The sequence below is a fragment of the Stenella coeruleoalba genome (genome assembly GCF_951394435.1).
Source record: "Stenella coeruleoalba genome assembly, chromosome: 1".
In the NCBI taxonomy this organism is placed as follows: Eukaryota; Metazoa; Chordata; class Mammalia; order Artiodactyla; family Delphinidae; genus Stenella; species Stenella coeruleoalba.
Genome location: NC_137169.1, coordinates 116,014,663 through 116,034,739, shown reverse-complemented (window position 1 = coordinate 116,034,739; position 20,077 = coordinate 116,014,663). Strand labels below are relative to the sequence as shown.

The window sequence follows — 20,077 nt, the reverse complement described above, 5'->3', positions numbered from 1 at the left end:
CCCCTGCCTCGGGCCAGTTGGCCTTACATCCCGACATCTTTGGTGTAATGGGGTTGCGTTCTGATCTCTGGCTACTTCATGCTGAATGGGGGCGTCGAAAGGGGAGTCGGGCGACCAGTGGTCCGAGGCTTAGGGGAGACCAGTGGGGGGTTCTGTAGGAAGCAAGGTGTAAGGGCTGAGGAGCATTTGGTTTGTGGCCACCCGAGAGACTTCCTCCATGCGCCTGCGAAGGAACCTAAGAAAACAGGGAGCAAACGTGAGCAAGATACAGATGCGAACTGAGGGGCCTAAGGTTGGTGTTAGCCAGGTATAGAGGGTGGACCGCCACCAGTCGGGAATTGGGGAGGCGAACTGTTGGTGTTTGCGTTGGAGTTCTTCTCTTAAGCGATGGAGGGCTTTTATGTTGTCTTCGACGAGTCCTGTTTCATTGATGTAATACCAGCATTCCTCCTGTAGGAAGAGGCAGGTACCTCTTTTGTCGGCCGTCAGGAGATCCAGGGCTCGTCGATTCTGGAGAGCGACTTGGGCTATGGAGGTGATTTGGCGCTGGAGAGAGGAGATGGGGCCAGCAGAGGCTTCAATGGCTAGCTGGAGTTTATGTTCTAAGTCGCGGGATGTTGAAACACTATGTGTTAGAGCTCCCTCCCCCCGAGGCCTGCAGCGACCAGAGAGGAGGTGAGAGATGCCTGCGACCAGAGGAAGAAAGATAGCTCTTTTTCGTCGGGTAAAGGGCGGCGTGATTAGCGAGGAAAATTCGGCTTGGCTATCCAGTGTGAGTTGTGGGACGAGAGTAATGGGGATACATGGGAAGGGGGAGGAAGAATTGATCTCTTTTGTGAGGGAACCATTGCACCACAAAAACGTGCCGGGTGGTGCTTTAATTGATGTGCTTACCATGAGGGATGAGTTGCAAAGAAACCCAGTATCAGCTAGATTTGGGCGGCTGCCGTAACAGATGGTGAGATTTTTTGAATCAAGGAATATAGGGACTTTTAACGGGGGAAAAGGTGGGTTTTGGGAGGTGTGGGAAGTAGAATTGAAGGGCTGGTCGAGCGGGACAGCAGCCAAGGGTGGTCGGCCAGGCGAGGCACATAGAAAGCAGTCGGAGATGTTACCTATTCCTTTGTGGTTGAGTATCTGTACTGCTTGATGGGACGAGGGTCAACCAAGAAAAAGGATCCTCTTTGTGTTCGGGGTGAGGTAGTTGGTGTCTTAGGGCTTGTTCTGTTTCCTGGATGGCAGTGGCTTGTTCGCTCAACTGTTGGATAACTTTGGGAATCAAACTGATATATGAGCGAAAGACCCTGATAGAGCCCACGGGGTAGGCATCAGTTGCCCATCGGTAGATTTTTCCTTGTACCCCTTTTACCCATCTTGTGTCCCAGGGATCTTTGATGTTGATGAATAATTGACCCTTGCCATTTGTGGTGAGCAGGTGGGATTGTCGGAGCGAGCTCCTGGTATCTAGTTTTGCCACATGGATGTTACATGAGTGATAGGGGAACCCCCCCATAGGTCTCATTCCACCATTGACAGTAGTCTCGGGTCTGATAGTAAGTGAAGCAGACAGCGGGAGTGGACCGGTCTGGAGTGGGAAGGATGGTTTGCCATCAATACCCATGACCGAGATCTGGGAAGGAGAAACTGGCCCGGAATACGTAGGCAGGACCGAATAGGTAGCCCCCGTGTCCACCAGAAATGAGATGGACTTAGCCGCTACCTGTAGCGTTACCCTGGGCTCGGCGAGGGTGATGGGGGTCTTCGAATCCGATGGGGGTCTTCGAGTCCGGGCGCCGTCAGTCATCAGCCAATCCCAGCAGTTCGAGTGGTAATGCCGTTGGGTCGGCCTGCCCCCCGCGTGGAGACGCTGAGGGAGGGCCAGTCGTAGGGCAGTCACTCTTCCAGTGGCCCGTTAGCCCGCAGCTGGGACAGGGCTTAGAAGGAGGTCAGGGACTGGGACATTGGCGAGCCCAGTGGCCTTCTTTTCCGCATTTGAAGCAGGCCTCCGGCGGGGTTGCCTTTTGTGGACCCCGTGGATGCTGTGATCCATGGGCGATGGCCGGCCTTAGGGCGGCTACAAGAGCTTGGGTTTGGAGGGCCACCTTCTGGTGCATCCGAGCCTGTCGGCTGGGTTCTGCCAAATCCTCACGGCCATTATAGACTTTAAAGGCCATCTTTACCAGATCTCAATAGGGGTTTGAGGGCCGTCTTCTGCCCGTTTTAATTTCTTTCGGATGTCCGGGGCTGATTGGGTGATAAAATGGGTGGCTAGGACCGCTGCCCCTGCCGGGGTGTCGGGGTCCAGCCGGGTGTAGAGAGTTAAGGCCTCTGTAAGGCGATTGAGAAAGATAGCTGGATTTTCGTTAGGTTCTTGGGTTATCTCTTTTAGTTTTTCAAAATTGACTACCTTATGAGCGGCAGCCTGCATGCCAGCCAGGAGGCATTGGATCATGAGGTCGCGTTTACGGCGGCCATCTTGGCCATCCCGGTAAGTCCAGCTTGGATCGGTGCCGGGTACGGCAGTCGCTCCGACAGGCATGGAGTTGTTGGTAAGGTGAACCTGATCTGCATGGTTTCAGGCAGCAGTTTGAATTCTTTCCCTTTCGTCAGGGGTCAGAGTAGAAGATAGGATCACAAAGATATCGTGCCAGGTTAGATCGTAAGCTTGAGAAAGATAGCGAATTCTTTGATGTAGAGGGAAGAGCCGGCAGAAAAGGAGCCTAATCGTTTTTCAGTTTGAGAGAGGTCCTGGAGAGAGAAAAGGACATGGACTCTGACCAGTCCTTCCGCTCCTGCTACCTCCCTCAGAGGGCAGAGGAGATTTGAATCTTGGGAGTCGTGAGAGTGTGTGTGTGCACTAATTGGCGAAGCAAGGGGCGTGGGAGGAGAAACCGTCGAGGGAGGTGGGGGAACGGTTGGAGGGGCCGGAGCGGGTTCGGGAGGAGGAGGGACCGCCTCAGGGTAGGGTGGAGGTTGGAGAGGAGCTCTGGAGGGGGGAGAGGCGAGAGATTCGGGTGGGTCGGCTAGTGGAGAGGGGTCATCGTCAAAGGAAATTAAGGGCTTGAATGTAGGAGATGTCTGTTTGGCAAGAAGGATCTGGGAAGTGGAACAATTGACGCAAAGGGAGGGGCGGGAGCGCAAATACCAAAAAACCTGAACATAGGGGACCTCGGACCATTTGCCCGTCCTGCGGCAGTAATTATCTAGATCACGGAGGATGTTAAAATCGAAAGTCCTTTCAGGATTGATTGTCTAGGGGATATTGTGGCCAGGCCACAGTGGAACAGAAAATAAGCCGTCGGCAACGGAGATCTTGGGAGAAGCCGAGGGCTGTAAAATTGGCTAGGAGACACCCCAGGGGCGTCTTAGAATCTGGTTTCGATTGTGAGGTTCCCATGACCCCCAGTCTGTCCCTGAGTGAATGGAGAGGGAGAGAGGCGTCCCTGGTCTCAGTCTCCAATTCACGGCAGGTCGGAGGGCGTGGCGGTCAGGCGATTGGGACGTCTCCACAGTTGCCCGAGGCCCGGAGAGAGGACGGAGGAATCCCTAACGCGGCCGCGATTAAGGACAGGGAGTCTGGTGGGCAGGGACTCTGAGGGTCGGAGGGAACAAGGGAGGGGGACTTACCCCGTTTTCTGCCGGATCGGGTGGATGAGTAGAGGTTCCCTGGTTGTCTCCTGGGGGAGGGGAGGAGCGGCCCGCGCGGTAACCCGCGGGGCTTGGTACCCCTCCCGGGTTTCGGCACCAAATGTAAGGTCGGATCTTAACAAACGGCACCCCGAAACAGAGGAAAGCTTCAAGTGAGCTTTATTAGGGAGCGCTCCCGGGCGAGGTTCACTGGTCCAAGAGAAAGGGGCCAGAGAAGTCGCACCCGGGCGAGGGTTGGACAAGATTTTATAGGGGAAGAAGGGAAAGGGGTGTGGTGAATCTGGGAGGGCGCAGGGTATTCCTTATTTGGTGGTCTTTTCAGGTATCTTGGGGGACCGTTTGTCCTGCCCCTCGAAAGGCGGGAAGGCTGGGCCGGGTTCAAAGTCCCCAGGTCAGTTCCTGGAACTGGGTGGTCCGGAGAATTTCGGTCTGATGCAACCTGTGAATCTTATTGTGTTCCCCTGCCTCGGACCAGTTGGCCTTACAATAATAACCGCGGGCTTCCCTGGTGGCGCAGTGGTTGAGAGTCTGCCTGCTAATGCAGGGGACACGGGTTCGAGCCCTGGTCTGGGAGGATCCCACATGCCGCGGAGCAACTAGGCCCGTGAGCCACAACTACTGAGTCTGCGCGTCTGAAGCCTGTGCTCCGCAACAAGAGAGGCTGTGACAGTGAGAGGCCCGCGCACCGGATGGAGAGTGGCCCCCCCCCTCGCCGCAACTAGAGAAAGCCCTCGCACAGAAACGAAGCCCCGACACAGCAAAAGTAAATAAAAAATAAATTAATAAACTCCTACCCCCAACATCTTCTTAAAAAATAAAATAAACGCTGATTAATGACAATGACCTGAAAAAACATATTAAAAAAAATAATAATAACCGCATATATCCTTGGACCCAGCATTCACACTTCTGGAGATTTATCGGACAAATAACCTTGCATCCGTGTGAAATGATATATGTATGTGTTTATTCATTACCTTATTTTTTTAATTAATTAATTTATTTTTTGGCCGCAGCACGCAGGGATCTTAGTTCCCGACCAGGGATCGAACCTCTGCCCCCTGCAGTTGAAGCACAGAATCTTAGCCACTGGACCACCAGGGAAGGCCCTCATTACCTTATTTATATTAGCAAAAGACTGGAAGCAATCCAGGTATCTATAAGTTAAAACTGGCTAAATAAACAACATTATAAGCGTACAATAGAATATTATGTAGCTGTAAAAAAGAATGAGGAAACAGTGCACTTGCGAAGGATCTCCAAGACATGTTTCAAGTGAAAAAAAAAATGTAGTGTAAAAAAAAAAGTACGATAATATGAATACGTGTTTATAATTGCTTATATTAGCAGAAAGAAACTCTGGAATGACACAGAGAGAATTAGTAAAATGCCACTCCCTTGAACACCTCGTTAGCATCCCTGCTGCTTTCTCCATCCACTTATTAGGAAAATCCCAACTGTGGTCCCACCCAACTAACCACTTACACTTTTCCTGTAGTCAAACAGCTGGAGTAAAATTCATACCAGCTTGACTGGTCTCTCTTTAAATTTATGTCCAAAATATCTAATAGGCACTTGATACTGCTCACCAGGCCTAATACACTTCCCTAGTACGTTCAGTTTCTGTCTCTGCTTCTCCCCACTCTTCAATCTCCTAAACTTCCTTTTTTCCTCTGTACTTTTAGCTGATGGCTTTACCTCACGCTCCAGAGAACAGAAGGCAGACCAAATTTTTATCATCCTCCCACCAACAAATGTACCAACTGTACCATATACTTCCCTCTTGTCATGGTGGATGGTTGTCTCTGCTCCCTTTTGACCCTCAACTTGGGCTCTGGATCCCATCTCCTCTCTCCTCAAGAACTTGGTACCGCAACTAACCCCTCTTGTTTCATACAGCATTAATTTTTTCCTTTATACTGGGTCATTGTCATTAGCAAACAATCATTTCCATGTAAACCAAATACCTGCTCTACCTTCATCCAGCGCCCTTCCAGCTGCCGCTCCTTTTTTCTGCTGCCGTTCTCAGCAAAATCTCTCTTGAAGTGTCTGTAGCCATAGTCTATATTTCTTCGATTTACATTCTCTCCTCAGCCTACTCCATACAGGTTTTATTGCTTACTCCACTATTCCCCTGACACTTCTTTCGAGGTGACCCATGAACAATTTACAGGGATTAGACATTAGATATATGTCTAATTCCTGTACATATCTAATCTCTTCCCCTGGGAAGGTGAGGGAGCATGTCTTTGGCCTAGGTGCCTCTCTTTGGTGGAGGCAATTCCCAAAGAGACCAACAGCTGGGGAAATTGTTCTTCATTTCTGGAAGGGAGTCTGGGTAGCACATCACAGCATTACTACAGTATGTTTGTATGTACAGAAAACCCTACGTTCCAAAAAGGAAAATAGAAAAAAAAAAAGTCAGGGCTAAGGGAAGATTGAATAGCATAGTCAGGTGAAGTCAGGATAAAGTCAGGTGAAATGAATGCATGTCAAATTTGGGCTTGGTCTTCCTAGAGAGTAAAGCAAAATGACTAACCAGATTGATTATAAAATGTAAGGTATCCATATGACCAGCATATGACAGAAGCGCACCATCTCTCAACAGGAACCTCTGGAAATATCAATACCTAGAGGGCTATTAGTGTACTATTAGTGTACTATTAGTGTACTTAAGGATTCTGTTTTCAACTCTGTCCTTCTTCAATATTTTTATTAACTTATTGAATTGGGTCATAGATAGCATGTGTATGAAATTTGCATATAACACAGATTCCGGTGCAACTACTAATATACTGGATGACAGAATCAAGATTTATATTTAATAGTCCCTTCCAGAATTTTCTACGTTGCGGACAAACTCACCAGTCTGAAGTTTACAAAATCTGGCTTTCAAAAAAAGACTACAGAAAACAAATGTCAATGATAATGAAATTTTAAAATTTATTATTTATTTAATCTACTTTATGGGAAAAGGAACCTGGTGAATATCAAATTATTTGCATGCCCCAAAATTACTTTCATGCTTTGTAAATATTAATATATACATAAATGTTTTATATGGAAATAACTGGAATACATGTTATTTGTATTTACTTTAATCATTATTACATGTATACTTTTCTGTATATTAATTCATTTTCAAAACAAAAAATATGAAATTGAGTGGATATAAATGCAAAATGTACTTTGGTTAAAAACAATAGTATAGGGACTTCCGTGGTGGCGCACTGGTTAAGACTCTGTGTTCCCAACGCAGGGGGCCCGGGTTCGCTCCCTGGTCAGGGAACTAGATCCCACATGCATGCTGCAACTAAGAGTTCGCATGCCATAACTAAGGACCCTGCCTGCCGCAACCAAGACCTTGTGCAACCAAATAAATAAGTAAATAAATATTAAAACAAAACAAAAAACCCCCCAGTAGTATAGATATAGTATGTGAGAGACCTGATTTAATAGTAGTCCAAGTGAAAATAAAAGGCTTAGGGGTTTTGGTTTGCGGCAAATTGACTATAAATAACTTAGTAGTTATAATAATATTAATGTTATTAGTTATCTATAATATTAATAATCATATTTACAAATGCATTAAAAATTGAAGTATAGTTGAGTTATAATATTATATTAATTTTAGATACACAGCATAGCGATTCAATATTTTTATAGATTATACTCCATTTAAAGTTATTACAAGATAAAGGCTATATTTCCTGGTGCCGTACAATATATTTTTGTTGCTTGTCTATTTGATACATAATAGTTTGTATCTCTTAATCCCATACCCCTATCTTGTCCTCCTTCCCTCTCCCCACTAGTATCCACTAGTTTGTTTTCTATCTGTGAGTCTGTTTCGTTATATACATCTGTTTGTTTTATTTTTCAGATTCCACATATAATGATAACATACAGTATTTGTCTTTCTCTGTCTGAGTTATTTCACTAAGCATAATACTCTCCATGTCCATCCAAGTTGTTGCAAATGGCAGAATTTCATTCTTTTTCATGGCTGAGTTGTATTCCATTGTGTGTGTGTGTGTGTGTGTGTGTGTGTGAGTGAGTGTGTGTATCAATCACATCCTCTTTATCCATTCACCTGCTGGTGGACACTTAGGTTGCTTACATATGTTGGCTATTGTAAATAATGCTGCTATGAATATTGGGATGCATCATGTATATTTTCAATTTAGCATTTTTGTTTTCTTCGGCTATACACCCAGGAGTGGAATTGCTGGATCGTATGATAGTTCTAATTTTAGTTTTTGAGGAACTTTCATACTGGCTGCACCAATTTACATTACCACCAATAGTCTACAAGGGTTCCCTTTTCTTCACATCCTTGCCAACATTTGTTATTTGTAGATGTTTTGATAATAACCATTCTGACAGGTGTGAGGTGATATCTCATTGTGCTTTTGATTTGCATTTCTCTAATAACTAGTGATGTCGGGCATCTTCTCATGGGCCTGTTAGCCATTTGTATGTCTTCATTGGAAAACTGTCTATCTGGGCTGTTTTAAAATTGGGTTTTTTTTTTTGATATTAAGTTGTATGAGCTGTTTATATATTTTGGATATTAACACCTTATTGATCATATCATCTGCAAATAGTATTTTCTCCCATTCAGCAGATTGTCTTTTCCTTTTGTTGATGGTTTCCTTTGCTGTGCAAAAGCTTTTAAGTTTAGTTAAGTCCCATTTGTTTATTTTTACTTTTGTTTATTTTTACTTTTATTTCTTTTGCCTTAGGAGACAGATCCAAAAAAATATTGCTACGATTTATGTCAAAGAGCGTTCTGCCTATGTTCTCTTCTAGGTCTTTAATCCTTTTTTTTTTTTTTTTTTTTTGCGGTACGTGGGCCTCTCACTGCTGTGGCCTCTCCCGCTGCAGAGCACAGGCTGCGGACGCGCAGGCTCGGCAGCCATGGCTCAGGGGCCCAGCCGCTCCGCGGCATGCGGGATCCTCCCGGACCGGGGCAAGAACCCGTGTCCCCTGCATCGGCAGGCGGACCCCCAACCGCTGCGCCACCAGGGAAGGCCCCCATTTTGAGTTTTTAAAAAAAGTTTATTTATTTTATTTTATTTTTGGCTGCGTTGGGTCTTCGTTGCTGCACACAGGCTTTCTTTAGTTGTGGTGAGCGGGGGCTACTCTTCGTTGCGGTGCGTGGGCTTCTCATTGCGGTGGCTTCTCTTGTTGGGGAGCACGGGCTCTAGGCACGCAGGCTCAGTAGTTGTGGCTCGCGGGCTCTAGAGCGCAGGCTGAATAGTTGTGGCGCATGGGCTTAGTTGCTCCACAGCATGTGGAATCTTCCCGGACCAGCTCGAACCCGTGTCCCCTGCATTGGCAGGTGGATTATTAACTACTGTGCCAACAGGGAAGCCCTTGAGTTTATTTTTGAATATGGTGTGAGGAAATGTTCTAATCTCATTCTTTTACGTGTAGCCGTCCAGTTTTCCCAACACCACTTATTGAAGAGATTGTGTTCTCGCCACTGTAGATTCTTGCCTTCTTTGTCATAGATTAATTGACCATAAGTGTGTGGGTTGCAAATGCATTCTTAGACTGTAAATAATAAGAGTGATGGAAATAGCTACCATTTTAGTACTTAAAATGTACCAGGCCCTGTGCTAAGCATAGTACATCAATTATATTATTTAATTCTTATTTTGCCATAAGGTAAGTCATATTACCATAATCATAACTACCTTCTGGTTGGAGAAAGTTTCAGACAGATGTGAGCTGGCCAAGGTAGCTAGATTGGGGAACTCGGTTTGAACTGAGACCTGTCCATCCCATAGAGATGGTTTCTCCAGTGCCTGGTTCAGTTCTTGGTACAGTAATAAACAAGGGGTTATCCAGAGGAGTGAGAGTAATTGGGGGGTGGCATGTAAATCTGTGCTATTTTGTAAGCAGGTAAGTTAGGGGGTCCCAGGAGAAAGAGACCAGGAATGGCTTTCTTGACATAAGAGAAGCCATTTTGGCCTAAGCCATTTTGTGATCTAACCCTGGCCGCAATTCTTGCCCCTTGAACAGGTCTCAGTAATTAATGATATTAAGGGAACAAAGGAATGTGAATGCAAGAACAGAGAAAAGGCCGTCAAACAGTAGTGCAGTGATAAAGCGGAGTCCTAGTTCCTCCTCAAGGGATATACATAATAATATATCCTTGAGTTCTGTAAGAACTAAGGCCCCCAACCAGGTGGAGGATGGAATGATGATGTTGACCCTCCCGACTTCAATCAGCTAAAGCTTGGACTCTGTTGACCTTTGCCCCAATTCTGTGCTGAGTTCTCTGCTCAAGCCCCTTTATGAATATGCGTGTACCCTTAGCTTAAAAGTTCCCCAGTTTTGCTGTTCAGGGAGATGCTGCTTTGGGAAAGATCCCCGGTGTTCTCCCTACTTGCTGCTAGTAATAATAAATTCTTGCTTTTCCCTATCTTTGGCTTGGTTGTGTCTGTTGGCTCGACACCCACCAAGAGGTGAAACCAGTTTTTGGGTAGCAATATGAAGACTATTTGAAGGATAGTTTAGCTTGGAGAAGGAAAGGAGGCTCATAATAAGAATCTTAAAATACTTAAAGGAAGGGCTGTCATTGGTAAAGAATAATGATACATTTTGTGTAACTCCAGAGAGCAGTGTTTGGAAGCAGGAGACATATTCCAGTTTTGTTGAAAGAATATTTTAACAATTAAAGAAAAGGGAGTTTCCTGGTGGTCTAATGGTTAGGATTTAGCACTTTCACTGCTGTGCCCCAGGTTCAATCCCTGATCAGGGAACTGAGATCCCGCAAGCGTGCGACATAGACAAAAAAAAAAAAAAAAAAAAAAAAAAAAAAAGAGAGAGAGAGTTATTCAAAGAGTTTAACCAGGGCTTCCCTGGTGGCGCAGTGGTTGACAGTCCGCCTGCCGATGCAGGGGACGCGGGTTTGTTCCCGGGTCCGGGAAGATCCCACATGCCGCGGAGCGGCTGGGCCCGTGAGCCATGGCCACTGAGCCTGCGCGTCCGGAGCCTGTGCTCCGCAACGGGAGAGGCCACAACAGTGAGAGGCCCGCGTACCGTAGAAAAAAAAAAAAAAGAATTTAGCCAGAGGATGTTTAAACTCTTGGTGGTTGTATTGGCCTTTCTGTGAAGGGTGAGAGGATGACTTAAATGACCTCTAAGATGACCCTTCTACCCTTCTAAGACTGATCTCAGAGTTCTTTAAACCCCTGCTCAAGTTCCCCGATCATAAAATTTTCTCTGACAATCACAGCCCAGAGTGACTCTCTAAGCTCTTCACTCTGCTCCTCTTTACTCTCTGACTTAATTTCATGTATGTCTCTCTCTCCAAGAGTTTAAATTCCCTTGAGGGTAAAGAACAGAGCTTTCCAAGTGGCAGGCACCCAAATATTTGTTTCAATTTAGTAATACAAAGTTTCTCTTTTGGTTACATATTGTCCTCTTTCCTGTATTAGTCTTGGAAGTAGATTGTAAGCCATTTGAAGTCAGGGATTGCGGTTTATATTTATTTGTATTCCCCCACAGTACCCAATAGGTGCTTGATAAACATTGCTTTAAGTTGGGTGAAACCAGAAGTAGACTTTTGGCCCAAAGGAATGAGAACAAAGGTGAAAGAAGCAAGAGGTCAAAGAATACCACTGCTTTGGATACAAGTGTGGACCTCTTACTTGCAGTGAGATAAGGCTCAGGAAGTTTTCCCACAGGCAACGTGGATATACTAAGATTACAAAATAAAATCATTATAACATAGAAACTAGAAATAGTAAAGGTGTTGAGCACGAGTTTCAATTAAAAATGATGTAACAGTATAAATATTAACAGAAAGCTTGAGTATCAACATAGCCTATAGAAAGAGGGTTTAGTCAGCACCCAACTGTTAGTGAGAAGATAAGTAATTCTGAAATGCAGAGCTCTGCTGACTGATTAAACAAATGTAAAGGACATATCCACAGTCACTCAGTGATGTTTATAGAGCGTCTGTAGGTCAGTTTGTATTATCTGGGTTTGTTTGGTAATGTGATTCTGCTTTTCCCACTATTGAATTGAGCGCTCCTTTTCCCTTTTCTCCTCTCAGCGCAGCCTTGAATGCTGCGAATGGAGTGGACAGAGGAAACACAGTTTGGGGGGTAGTGTCAACATATCATTCCCCACCTGTCTCCTGGTCTTCTCCCCCAACCCTTGCATATTAATACATGTGGTTTTCACTTGCCAAAGGACGGGACCAAGGTTTCTGCAGCACCCAGCAATTTACATTCGAACAAACAAACAAAAGAACTCAGGTCTGTCTCTCTCGAGTCCCACAGTACGACTACCTTCCCTACCACCTCCTTTAAAGTATTCCTCTAATCTTCCAGCTCCAACTCAAAACCTAGCCAGTCAGAAAGTCCCTACTTCAGGAACGCCGCCCAATCACAGTGTCCTCACCTGCAGAAGGTGAGGTCTGGGTCTCCTTACGCGACAGTGTCCTGGCCCAATCAGGGGCGGCTTGGTCTTGGAAAGGCGCCAGTCAGCCCTAGAGGGGAGTAGTGGGCGGAGTTGCACCTGGCGACGGTGAATCACTCAGTGGAGCGGCGGCTTCTTCCACCAATCGGAATGTGCAGAGGCGGGGCGTGGACCAATCGGGCGTGAAGGGAAGGGCTGGGCTGGGTTCAACCTGGCGGCTGGAGTTTAGTCCCCGCGCTCCTGTTGGGCGAAGCTGTGTCTGTTCCCGGGCTCCGGCGACTACTGTCGTATCGGGATCTTGATCATGTTGGGGACAAAGGCGAAAGTCGGGAGGAAACAGTTGCTTCTCTTCACATCGATGATCCTGTGTAAGTTCCTGGAGCTTTTGGAGGAATCTGTGGGTCTGGTCAGAGGTTGGAGGGAGGCGCTCCCCACACCTCTTGTCCGCGGGAGGGGAGGGGTTCAGAAACCAGTCCGCCTCACCCTCCTAGTCTTCTTTCCGCCCCTGGCTCGTCCCTCTTCTTTCCCGTCCCCCTTACCCTGGTGAGTGGCTGGCTCCCCTCCCCCACACTGGTGAATAATGACCCCTCCTCTTACATCCGGAGCTGCCTTTCCGCACGTTCACCAGAAATAACGGGGAGAGGTTGGTTCCCCCTTCCTTCATCCTCACTTACTGGTGAGGGCCGGTGGGCGCGAGGGCCCTGCCCAGCCGGGATTACACACCTGGGAAGGGGGCCATCCTGCCCCTCCAACACGCATCCAACATCCGAGAACAACCCGAGAGAAGTCGGAAGCCTCTCGTACCCTGACTCCCTTGGCCCCTGGATGCTCTGCTACTTAAGGGTCCTCAGAGAAAATCTAATGGAGGTGGGGTGGGGCGGAAGTTTCTTTCCCTGGCTGTTGCTGAAGGGTTTCTTTAGCTTTCCCCGGATTTTGGGGTTGCCATTGTTGCTCTGGGAAAAGTGTCTAGGTGCAAAATCTGGAGAAAAAAAAAAAGAAATAAAATTGAAACCTAAAATTTCTCAGAACACAGCATTCGAAGTTCCTTTCTAGAATAACTACTTCCAGAGTCCTTAATAAATGTTGTTGACTGAGTGACTATTCGCAGGGGGAGGTCCTGGCTTTTGGTTGGCTGGTTCCTTCTCAGAGCCAGAACTCTGCCCTCCCCGCTGGCCTTGTTTGAGAGTTTTTGTTTCCTTTGTAAACTCCCTTTCCTGTGGAACAATGAGACTCACTTGTTGGGGCAGGCCTCCGTCTATAGTTATGCTTGTGCCCGGCCGAGTGTGTGGTTTGTGCCTTAGTCTACCTGTGTCAGCACCTGCACACTTATCTGTCTGATTCTTGAGTGTCTGTGTGTGTGCTTCTGTAGATAGTTGTGTCAGTAGGGGATCTGTAAGATTCTCCATTTCCCCCTCAACATCCATGTTTTAGGAAATAAAAGAAATGAACAATTATGATCAGTATTAGCAGTTATAAGGTAATTCACTTTGCTTAGTTTGAAGGGTGTCTTAAGGCAGATGAATTGACTACTCCTTTGTCCCTTATTACAAAAACATTAACATTTGGGGTGGACTGGACCAGTGACAAGTCGAATCCTCTCCCTATTGTACAGATAAGGAAACAGGTACAAAGAGGGGAAATGACTTTTCCAGATTGACAAAAGGACCTGGGACTGGAACCAAAGTCTCCTGACTGACTTCTCCTTTTCCCACTCCTGGCTCCAGCGTCTCAGGCACCCTGTGGCACAGGAACCAGGATATCAAAACATCAGTTTGGGTTACTGCTCCAGAGTCCACTATCTTACCTACCTTTTTCAATTTTTCTTTCCCACTAGATTCTTTCTTTTCTCACTTCTCCCTTTCATTCTATTCCTCCATTTCCCCCTTTTCTTCAGTTTCCATTCTTTTCCTCCCCTTCTTCCCCATTTACTTGTGTCTGTATCTTAGAACTGCTAGTGACACCCATGGTCATTTTTTGGTTCTGTGTGGTAGTCAGTACTAAACACTTTGCCAACACTTGTGCTGTACCAGTACTCCCCACCCCCAACCTAGAAGTTTCTGAGTCAGTAACTATTTGTGACAGTATTTGTCAGGCTTATAAGCTTCCTAGAGCTGCATCCTTCTCCCCTTTCCTTTTTCTTTTCTCTCCCCCTCATTTTCTATAATAATCACATACTGACACTGAAAGAGTTGTGGTATCACCCTTCTGAGCTTGGGAGTGTCCTCTAGTCTGTTCAGGGAATCAAGAAACAGTGGTTTAGAGGGAGCTTGAGATGATGTTGTATTAGCTTGATAGGACAGTGGATCCTAGAAAGTAACAAGTCCAGGAGATGGAGGAACTGACCTTGTCACATGTAAATAGGGCTAGACCTGGGGGGAGCAATTTGGTTAGTACAATGAGGTTGGGGATAGCAGCCAGGTCATCCCACCTGGGTTCTGGCTTGGCTTTCTGCCTTATTTGTGATCTTAGGCTAGTAACTCAGTCTTTTCATCTGTAAAACGGGAGTAATAATACTTGTCCTAATCTTGTCCTGAGGATCAACTGGGATAATGGCTACATTACATATACATGAAATGATTATTATCGGGCAGCTTTTATCCCCTTTGGATTTTGTGAGGATGAAAGGAGGCTGCCTATAGTAGAGCAGGTCAAAGGAAGCAGGGAGAGACCCTGCTAGATTCCAAAAGGCGAGAGTGAAAAAGTAGGGGCTTTCTTGGGCGTCTAGTCTGTCCTCTGCCCTTGGGATACTGGAAGCATATATAGGGTTCCTGCATGTTCTCCCTCCTCCCTCCAGGGTTGCTCCTCATGTGGGCTCTGCCATCTGGGAGGAAGAAGAAAGGATCAAGCAAAGGTCCAACCCCAGCCTGGGGAACCTAGTGGAGAGGAAGGCCTGAGCCTACTGAGACAGGGCTGGAGACTAAACACTGGGAGAACTGGGCCTGGGAAAAGTAAAACTGGTGACAGAGAGTACTAGTCTCCCTCCCTGTAGAGAGCCTGTGCTTAGAAAAGTTTCCAGCTATCTCCCAGGCAGGAAGAGGCATTTCTGCTTAGCAGGGTGGTGTGTGCCTAGGATGACTTTTTGGTGTAACTGCAGACGAGAAAGAGGAAACCTAGGCTGGAATCCTGGTGTTTGCACACACACCTCTTACTTCATGTAGTGTCCCCACTGAAACATTCCAGGAGGGAGGAACTGCTGGTTCAGTCTGTGAGTCCCGGTGTTTCTTTTGTACTGATATTTCTGCCTTTCTAGTTTTGCTGTTCAGGGTTAGATTTACCTCAAACTGTAGGTTGGTGAGTCACTCCTTCTTTCCCCTCTCTCTACTGGGGGGTTGAAATTACTCCCAGGAAAGAATCGTTCCCTTGAAACCAGAACCTAGAAACTAGTGACACAGCAAGTTGGAACTAGGAAGTGAGTGGTAGTGGAATTCCAGTGTCTTAGTCTTTCCCTCCTGGCTCCAGAACACTTTTCACTCTATGATATTTCTCTTCAGTTTCTTTGTGATCTGGGCTTGCCTGGAGTCTCCAACCTAGTTTTGGCTTAGGGTGGAGCTGCTGTAATTAAAAAAACAAAGTTTATTTATTTTTTTTTTTTGCGGTACGCGGGCCTCTCACTGTTGTGGCCTCTCCCGTTGCGGAGCACAGGCTCAGGGGCCATCGCTCACCGGCCCAGCTGCTCCGCGGCATGTGGGATTCCCAGACCGGGGCACGAACCCATGTCCCCTGCATCGGCAGGTGGACTGTCAACCACTGCGCCACCAGGGAAGCCCCAAAGTTTATGTATTTAGAAGAGGTTAATGTGGTACGAGAATCAAAATGATATAAAAGAGTGGGGTTATCACTCCCACCCTGTTCCTGTTCACTCCATATCTCCCCCAGTTTCCTATACATCTTTCCAGTGTTTTGTTATACAAATATCAGTATATATAAATATATATTTCTTTCTTTTCCCTTTTCTTACACAAAAAGAGGCACACTATATTCATTGTATTCCATCCTGTATCTTGTTTATTTCATTTAATATACCCTGGAGATCTTTTCATATTGGTGGTGTGGCCTTGGCCATTAGAATATTCCACCCCCTCCCCCGCCCTCCTCCCCAAGTCCTCTGGGTCAAGGGGCGTCTGTTCTGCTGACTCAGAAGTGGCTGACAAAGACAGATTTAAAAGCTATATACATTTTATGTGAGAGATTAGGAAACGATGGGGCTTGTTTTTCACATCTGTTAGCATTGAGGAAAGACCTTGGGGAATCTCTAAACTCAGACCTGCTTCCTCTAGAGGTTCAGGGAAGATCTGGATGCCACTTGTCAAACGTAATTGTGGAAGAGGTTTCAGTGCTGTCAGGGGGTTGTGAGAGGTAATGTGAGTGGATACATACTGGAGTTTTCCAGGCATTGAAAACTCAGAGTTCATCTGCCTGGGACTCCCTGATAAGCAGAGTTTCTGTCTAAAGTCTGCCTGGTGTCATTTGTTTTACAATGTGTAGGACAGGAGGAAGCAGCTGGTTGGCAGGAAGTTTGATGCCAGGCCCCCTGGAGTGAGCCCTGGGCAGGCACGCAGAGCCTTCCTTTGTAATGGGGAGATGGGTGGGGGAGGAGAGCTGAGCAGGTAGAACTGGAAATTCTGCTGAGAGAGGGCAGGAGGGAGCAATGGTGTGAAAGCTCTCCTGTCCTACACTGCCATCACCACTTTCCACCATCCTCAGAGGGTCTTGCCAGTTGAACGACGTTACTGAAAGTACAGCCAAGCCTGGCTCTTTAGACTTAGCCCAGCCTGTTGTTGGGCTCACAGAGCCTTCCTCTTGCCCACGCATTCCTTATCTGTCCCACCCCAAACCCCAGGAGTGACTTCAGTCTCTACAGGGTGAGCGGTGGGAAGGAAAGTGCAAACCAGGGGTGGTAGCCCTGGGTCCGGGTTCTAATTGTATTGCAATGTCAAATTCATTTGTTAATCCAATAAACATTGGTGTTTACTATGTTATGAGCACTGTGCTAGAGATTAGGGATAAAAAGTGAATAACATCTGCTATCAAGAAGCTCTGAGGGGAGTCAGGTATTGTAACAATTAGCCCACGTTGTGAACACACTGTAGCTGGGGGCTTTCTAAGGCTTTGGCTTATCTTCCCTATTCCGAGGCTCTAGCTCCCTTACAGTGGGAGTGTCCTATGAGGCTCATCTGCGTAGAGGGGAAATTTGGATGAATTCTTAGAGAAAACCAGAGACTAGCTTGGCTGGCTGGCTGGCTACCCTCCTTTTCCTTCCTTTGTTTGTTTGTTTTTAAATGGATCAAAACAAACTCATTGCACGAAAACAACTTAAGGAAAATTCTAATAATTAACAGGATGCATAGAGAAAACAAAGATTTCTTAGTAAAGCAGCAGAAGGAAGTAGCTTTTCTGTTGTGGGTTTGACCTGCGTGTACAAGGGAGGGTTGTTGGTGGGTTCTGTCAGATGTCTGGATGCCTCCACCCTCTGTGACCACCTTCTCATCACAGCATTGCTTCAAAGCGGCAAAACAGTGCTAGGAACGGGGGAGGATACAAACATAATTTGGTTTCTCTGTTCTCAAGGAACTACAGACATATATTGACTAAGTAGAATACAGAGCACCGTGCGTCAGGGGCTGTCATCGAAGCACGAAATGTTTGGGGAGCATAGAAGGAAATAGTTACTTTTTAAAATGATAAATTTTTTATTAAGAAATAATAGATGTTCAATGTGGAATAATGGGAAAACAGAGGGATATAGAGAAAGTAAAATCACATGTCATCCTATTATCTAGAGAGAAACACTGATTGCTGGTTTTATTCTAGTCTTTCCACTATGAATAAATGTGTGGTAGAGATGACCTGTGCAAAATATATCAGAAAAAATAAAATGGCCGTTTGGTGTCACTGACTTTTCCTTAAGTCTTGGCTCTGTGGGCAGAAATTGATGAGGGTCACACCAGCTCAACAGAAATCCATAGACATCAATGTTTAAACCAAACTGTGTACTAATGCTACTTGGAGCTGTGGCCGGTTTGTCAGATTATGTAGGAGTTACAGTGGGAAAAAACAAAACTGTGTTATAGATCCCTTCTCATTTAGATTATTAATGACTGAATACTAGTTTTAAATGAGGTAGGTGACTACGTTCTATGACAGAGAGGATAGGAACATCTATATGCCCTGGTATGGTGGTAACATGTCCTGACTGTATTTTTTTTTTTTTTTTTTTGAGCAAAGTACACTTTAAACAAAATCCCTTCTATAGTATTCTACTGTATGGCTATCCTGTAATTAACTGTTCACCTTTTGTTGAGCGTTTAGGGTTTTTTTTTTCTTTGCTGTACGAAATACATTAAATTGTCCTTGAACATACATCTTTAAGCTTACCTTTAATTATTTTATTTTCTTAGGCTATATTCCTAGAAGTTGGAGAGAGATTAATTTTGATTGGGGGAAGGCATTATGCATCAAGGCACACTGGAACAGGATCTTGAAGTATGAATGGTGTTTCCTTGCTGCTCTGCTGAAGATGCTGTGTAGTGCAGTAGTTTTGGAGACTCAGAGTTAGGCAGACTTGGGTTAAGATTCCCAACTTGTTGTTTGCAGCTGTGTGATTTGGGGCAACTGTGCTAAGCCTCAATGTTCTCATCTATAAAATGGGATGATAACAATAGTACTTGTCTTCCCAGGGTTTTTTTTTCTTTTCTTTTTTTTCCCTCCTCACAGGGTTTTTAATGAGACAATGCATGTGCTCTCATTTCTTCCTGCCTTTTTCTCTCCTTGAAGTTTATCAGACTCACATACAGAATCTTGATAGTGTAATAGTCTATTTCTTACTCATCTGTTACTTCATTTCACCTTTAAAGTCTTATTTAATCATTCTGTGCTTCCTGGTGTGTCAGTATTTGGGTATTTCCTGTTATTCTTTATCATCCTTCCTTTCTTTTTGCCTTTGTTTTTGCCTCTCCTTTCTTGCTTTGTTTTATTTTTCTTTGCCTCTTGTGATCTTTATTATTTTTTCCCTTTTTATTCCCCTTCCCACTCTTTTTTCTTTAAATTAAAACACTTAATACATACTTGTTTATTACACAAATGTAGAACATAGAAGAGAAAAGCTGCCTGTATTCTCATCTCTCAGATAATATGCACTGTCCAGTGTTTGGTGTCTATTCTTCGAGATTCCTTTATGTGTATATTCGGGTTATTTTTATTATTTGTAAAAATAGGGTCATGTTCTACATATTGTTTTTACATTTTGGACATATTTCTATGCCTGAACAAATTGATTTACCTTGACCTTTGCGATGGCAATATAGTTATTTTTATTTGTTTTTGTTTTACATAGTTGTGTAATGTATCATACCATGGAGCCAGATTACCTGGGTTAAAATCCTAGCTCTGCCTCCTACTAGCTTTGTGAACTTGAGCAAACTTCTTCAGTTCTGTGCCCCGATTAACTCACATGTAAGATGGGAGCAATAATAATATTTATTTCATAGCATTATTACAAGGATTAAATGAATTAAACCTGTAAAGGGCTCAGAAGAGTATCTGGTACATAGTATTCAAGAAATGTTAGCTGATGGGGCTTCCCTGGTGGCGCAGTGGTTGAGAGTCCGCCTGCCGATGCAGGGGACACGGGTTTGTGACCCGGTCCGGGAGGATCCCACATGCCGCGGAGCGGCTGGGCCCGTGAGCCATGCATGGCCGCTGAGCCTGCGCGTTCAGAGCCTGTGGTCCGCAACGGGAGAGGCCACAACAGTGAGAGGCCTGCGTACCGCAAAAAAAAAAAAAGAAAAGAAAAAAAAGAAATGTTAGCTGCTATTATTTTATTCATTTGGTCATGCTCAGTAACATGTGTCTAGAATTTGGATATAATTAATTAAAAGTATAGGACAAACCTTGCAGAAGTCTTCAAGAATTCTGTTGATTTTTTAAAAAATTATTTTATTGAGGTATATTTTGCATACAACATTATTTTAGTTTCGTATACAACATAATA

At 45.3% G+C, this 20,077-nt stretch overlaps 1 protein-coding gene across 2 annotated transcripts in view; it reads left to right on the top strand.

The window, feature by feature from the left end:
* Positions 1 to 20,077, top strand: part of TSTD1 (thiosulfate sulfurtransferase like domain containing 1) — a 46,267-nt gene that overhangs the window by 8,778 nt on the left and 17,412 nt on the right. Inside the window, exon 1 of one of the 2 annotated variants that reach the window (XM_079918102.1) lies at positions 12,307 to 12,455. The exons of the other annotated variant lie outside the window; for it this stretch is intronic. Coding sequence (XP_079774228.1) covers positions 12,392 to 12,455 — 64 coding nt within the window. The 5' untranslated portion in view covers positions 12,307 to 12,391. Of the gene's footprint in view, positions 1 to 12,306; positions 12,456 to 20,077 lie in introns of those variants that run through there. 2 annotated transcript variants of the gene reach the window in all.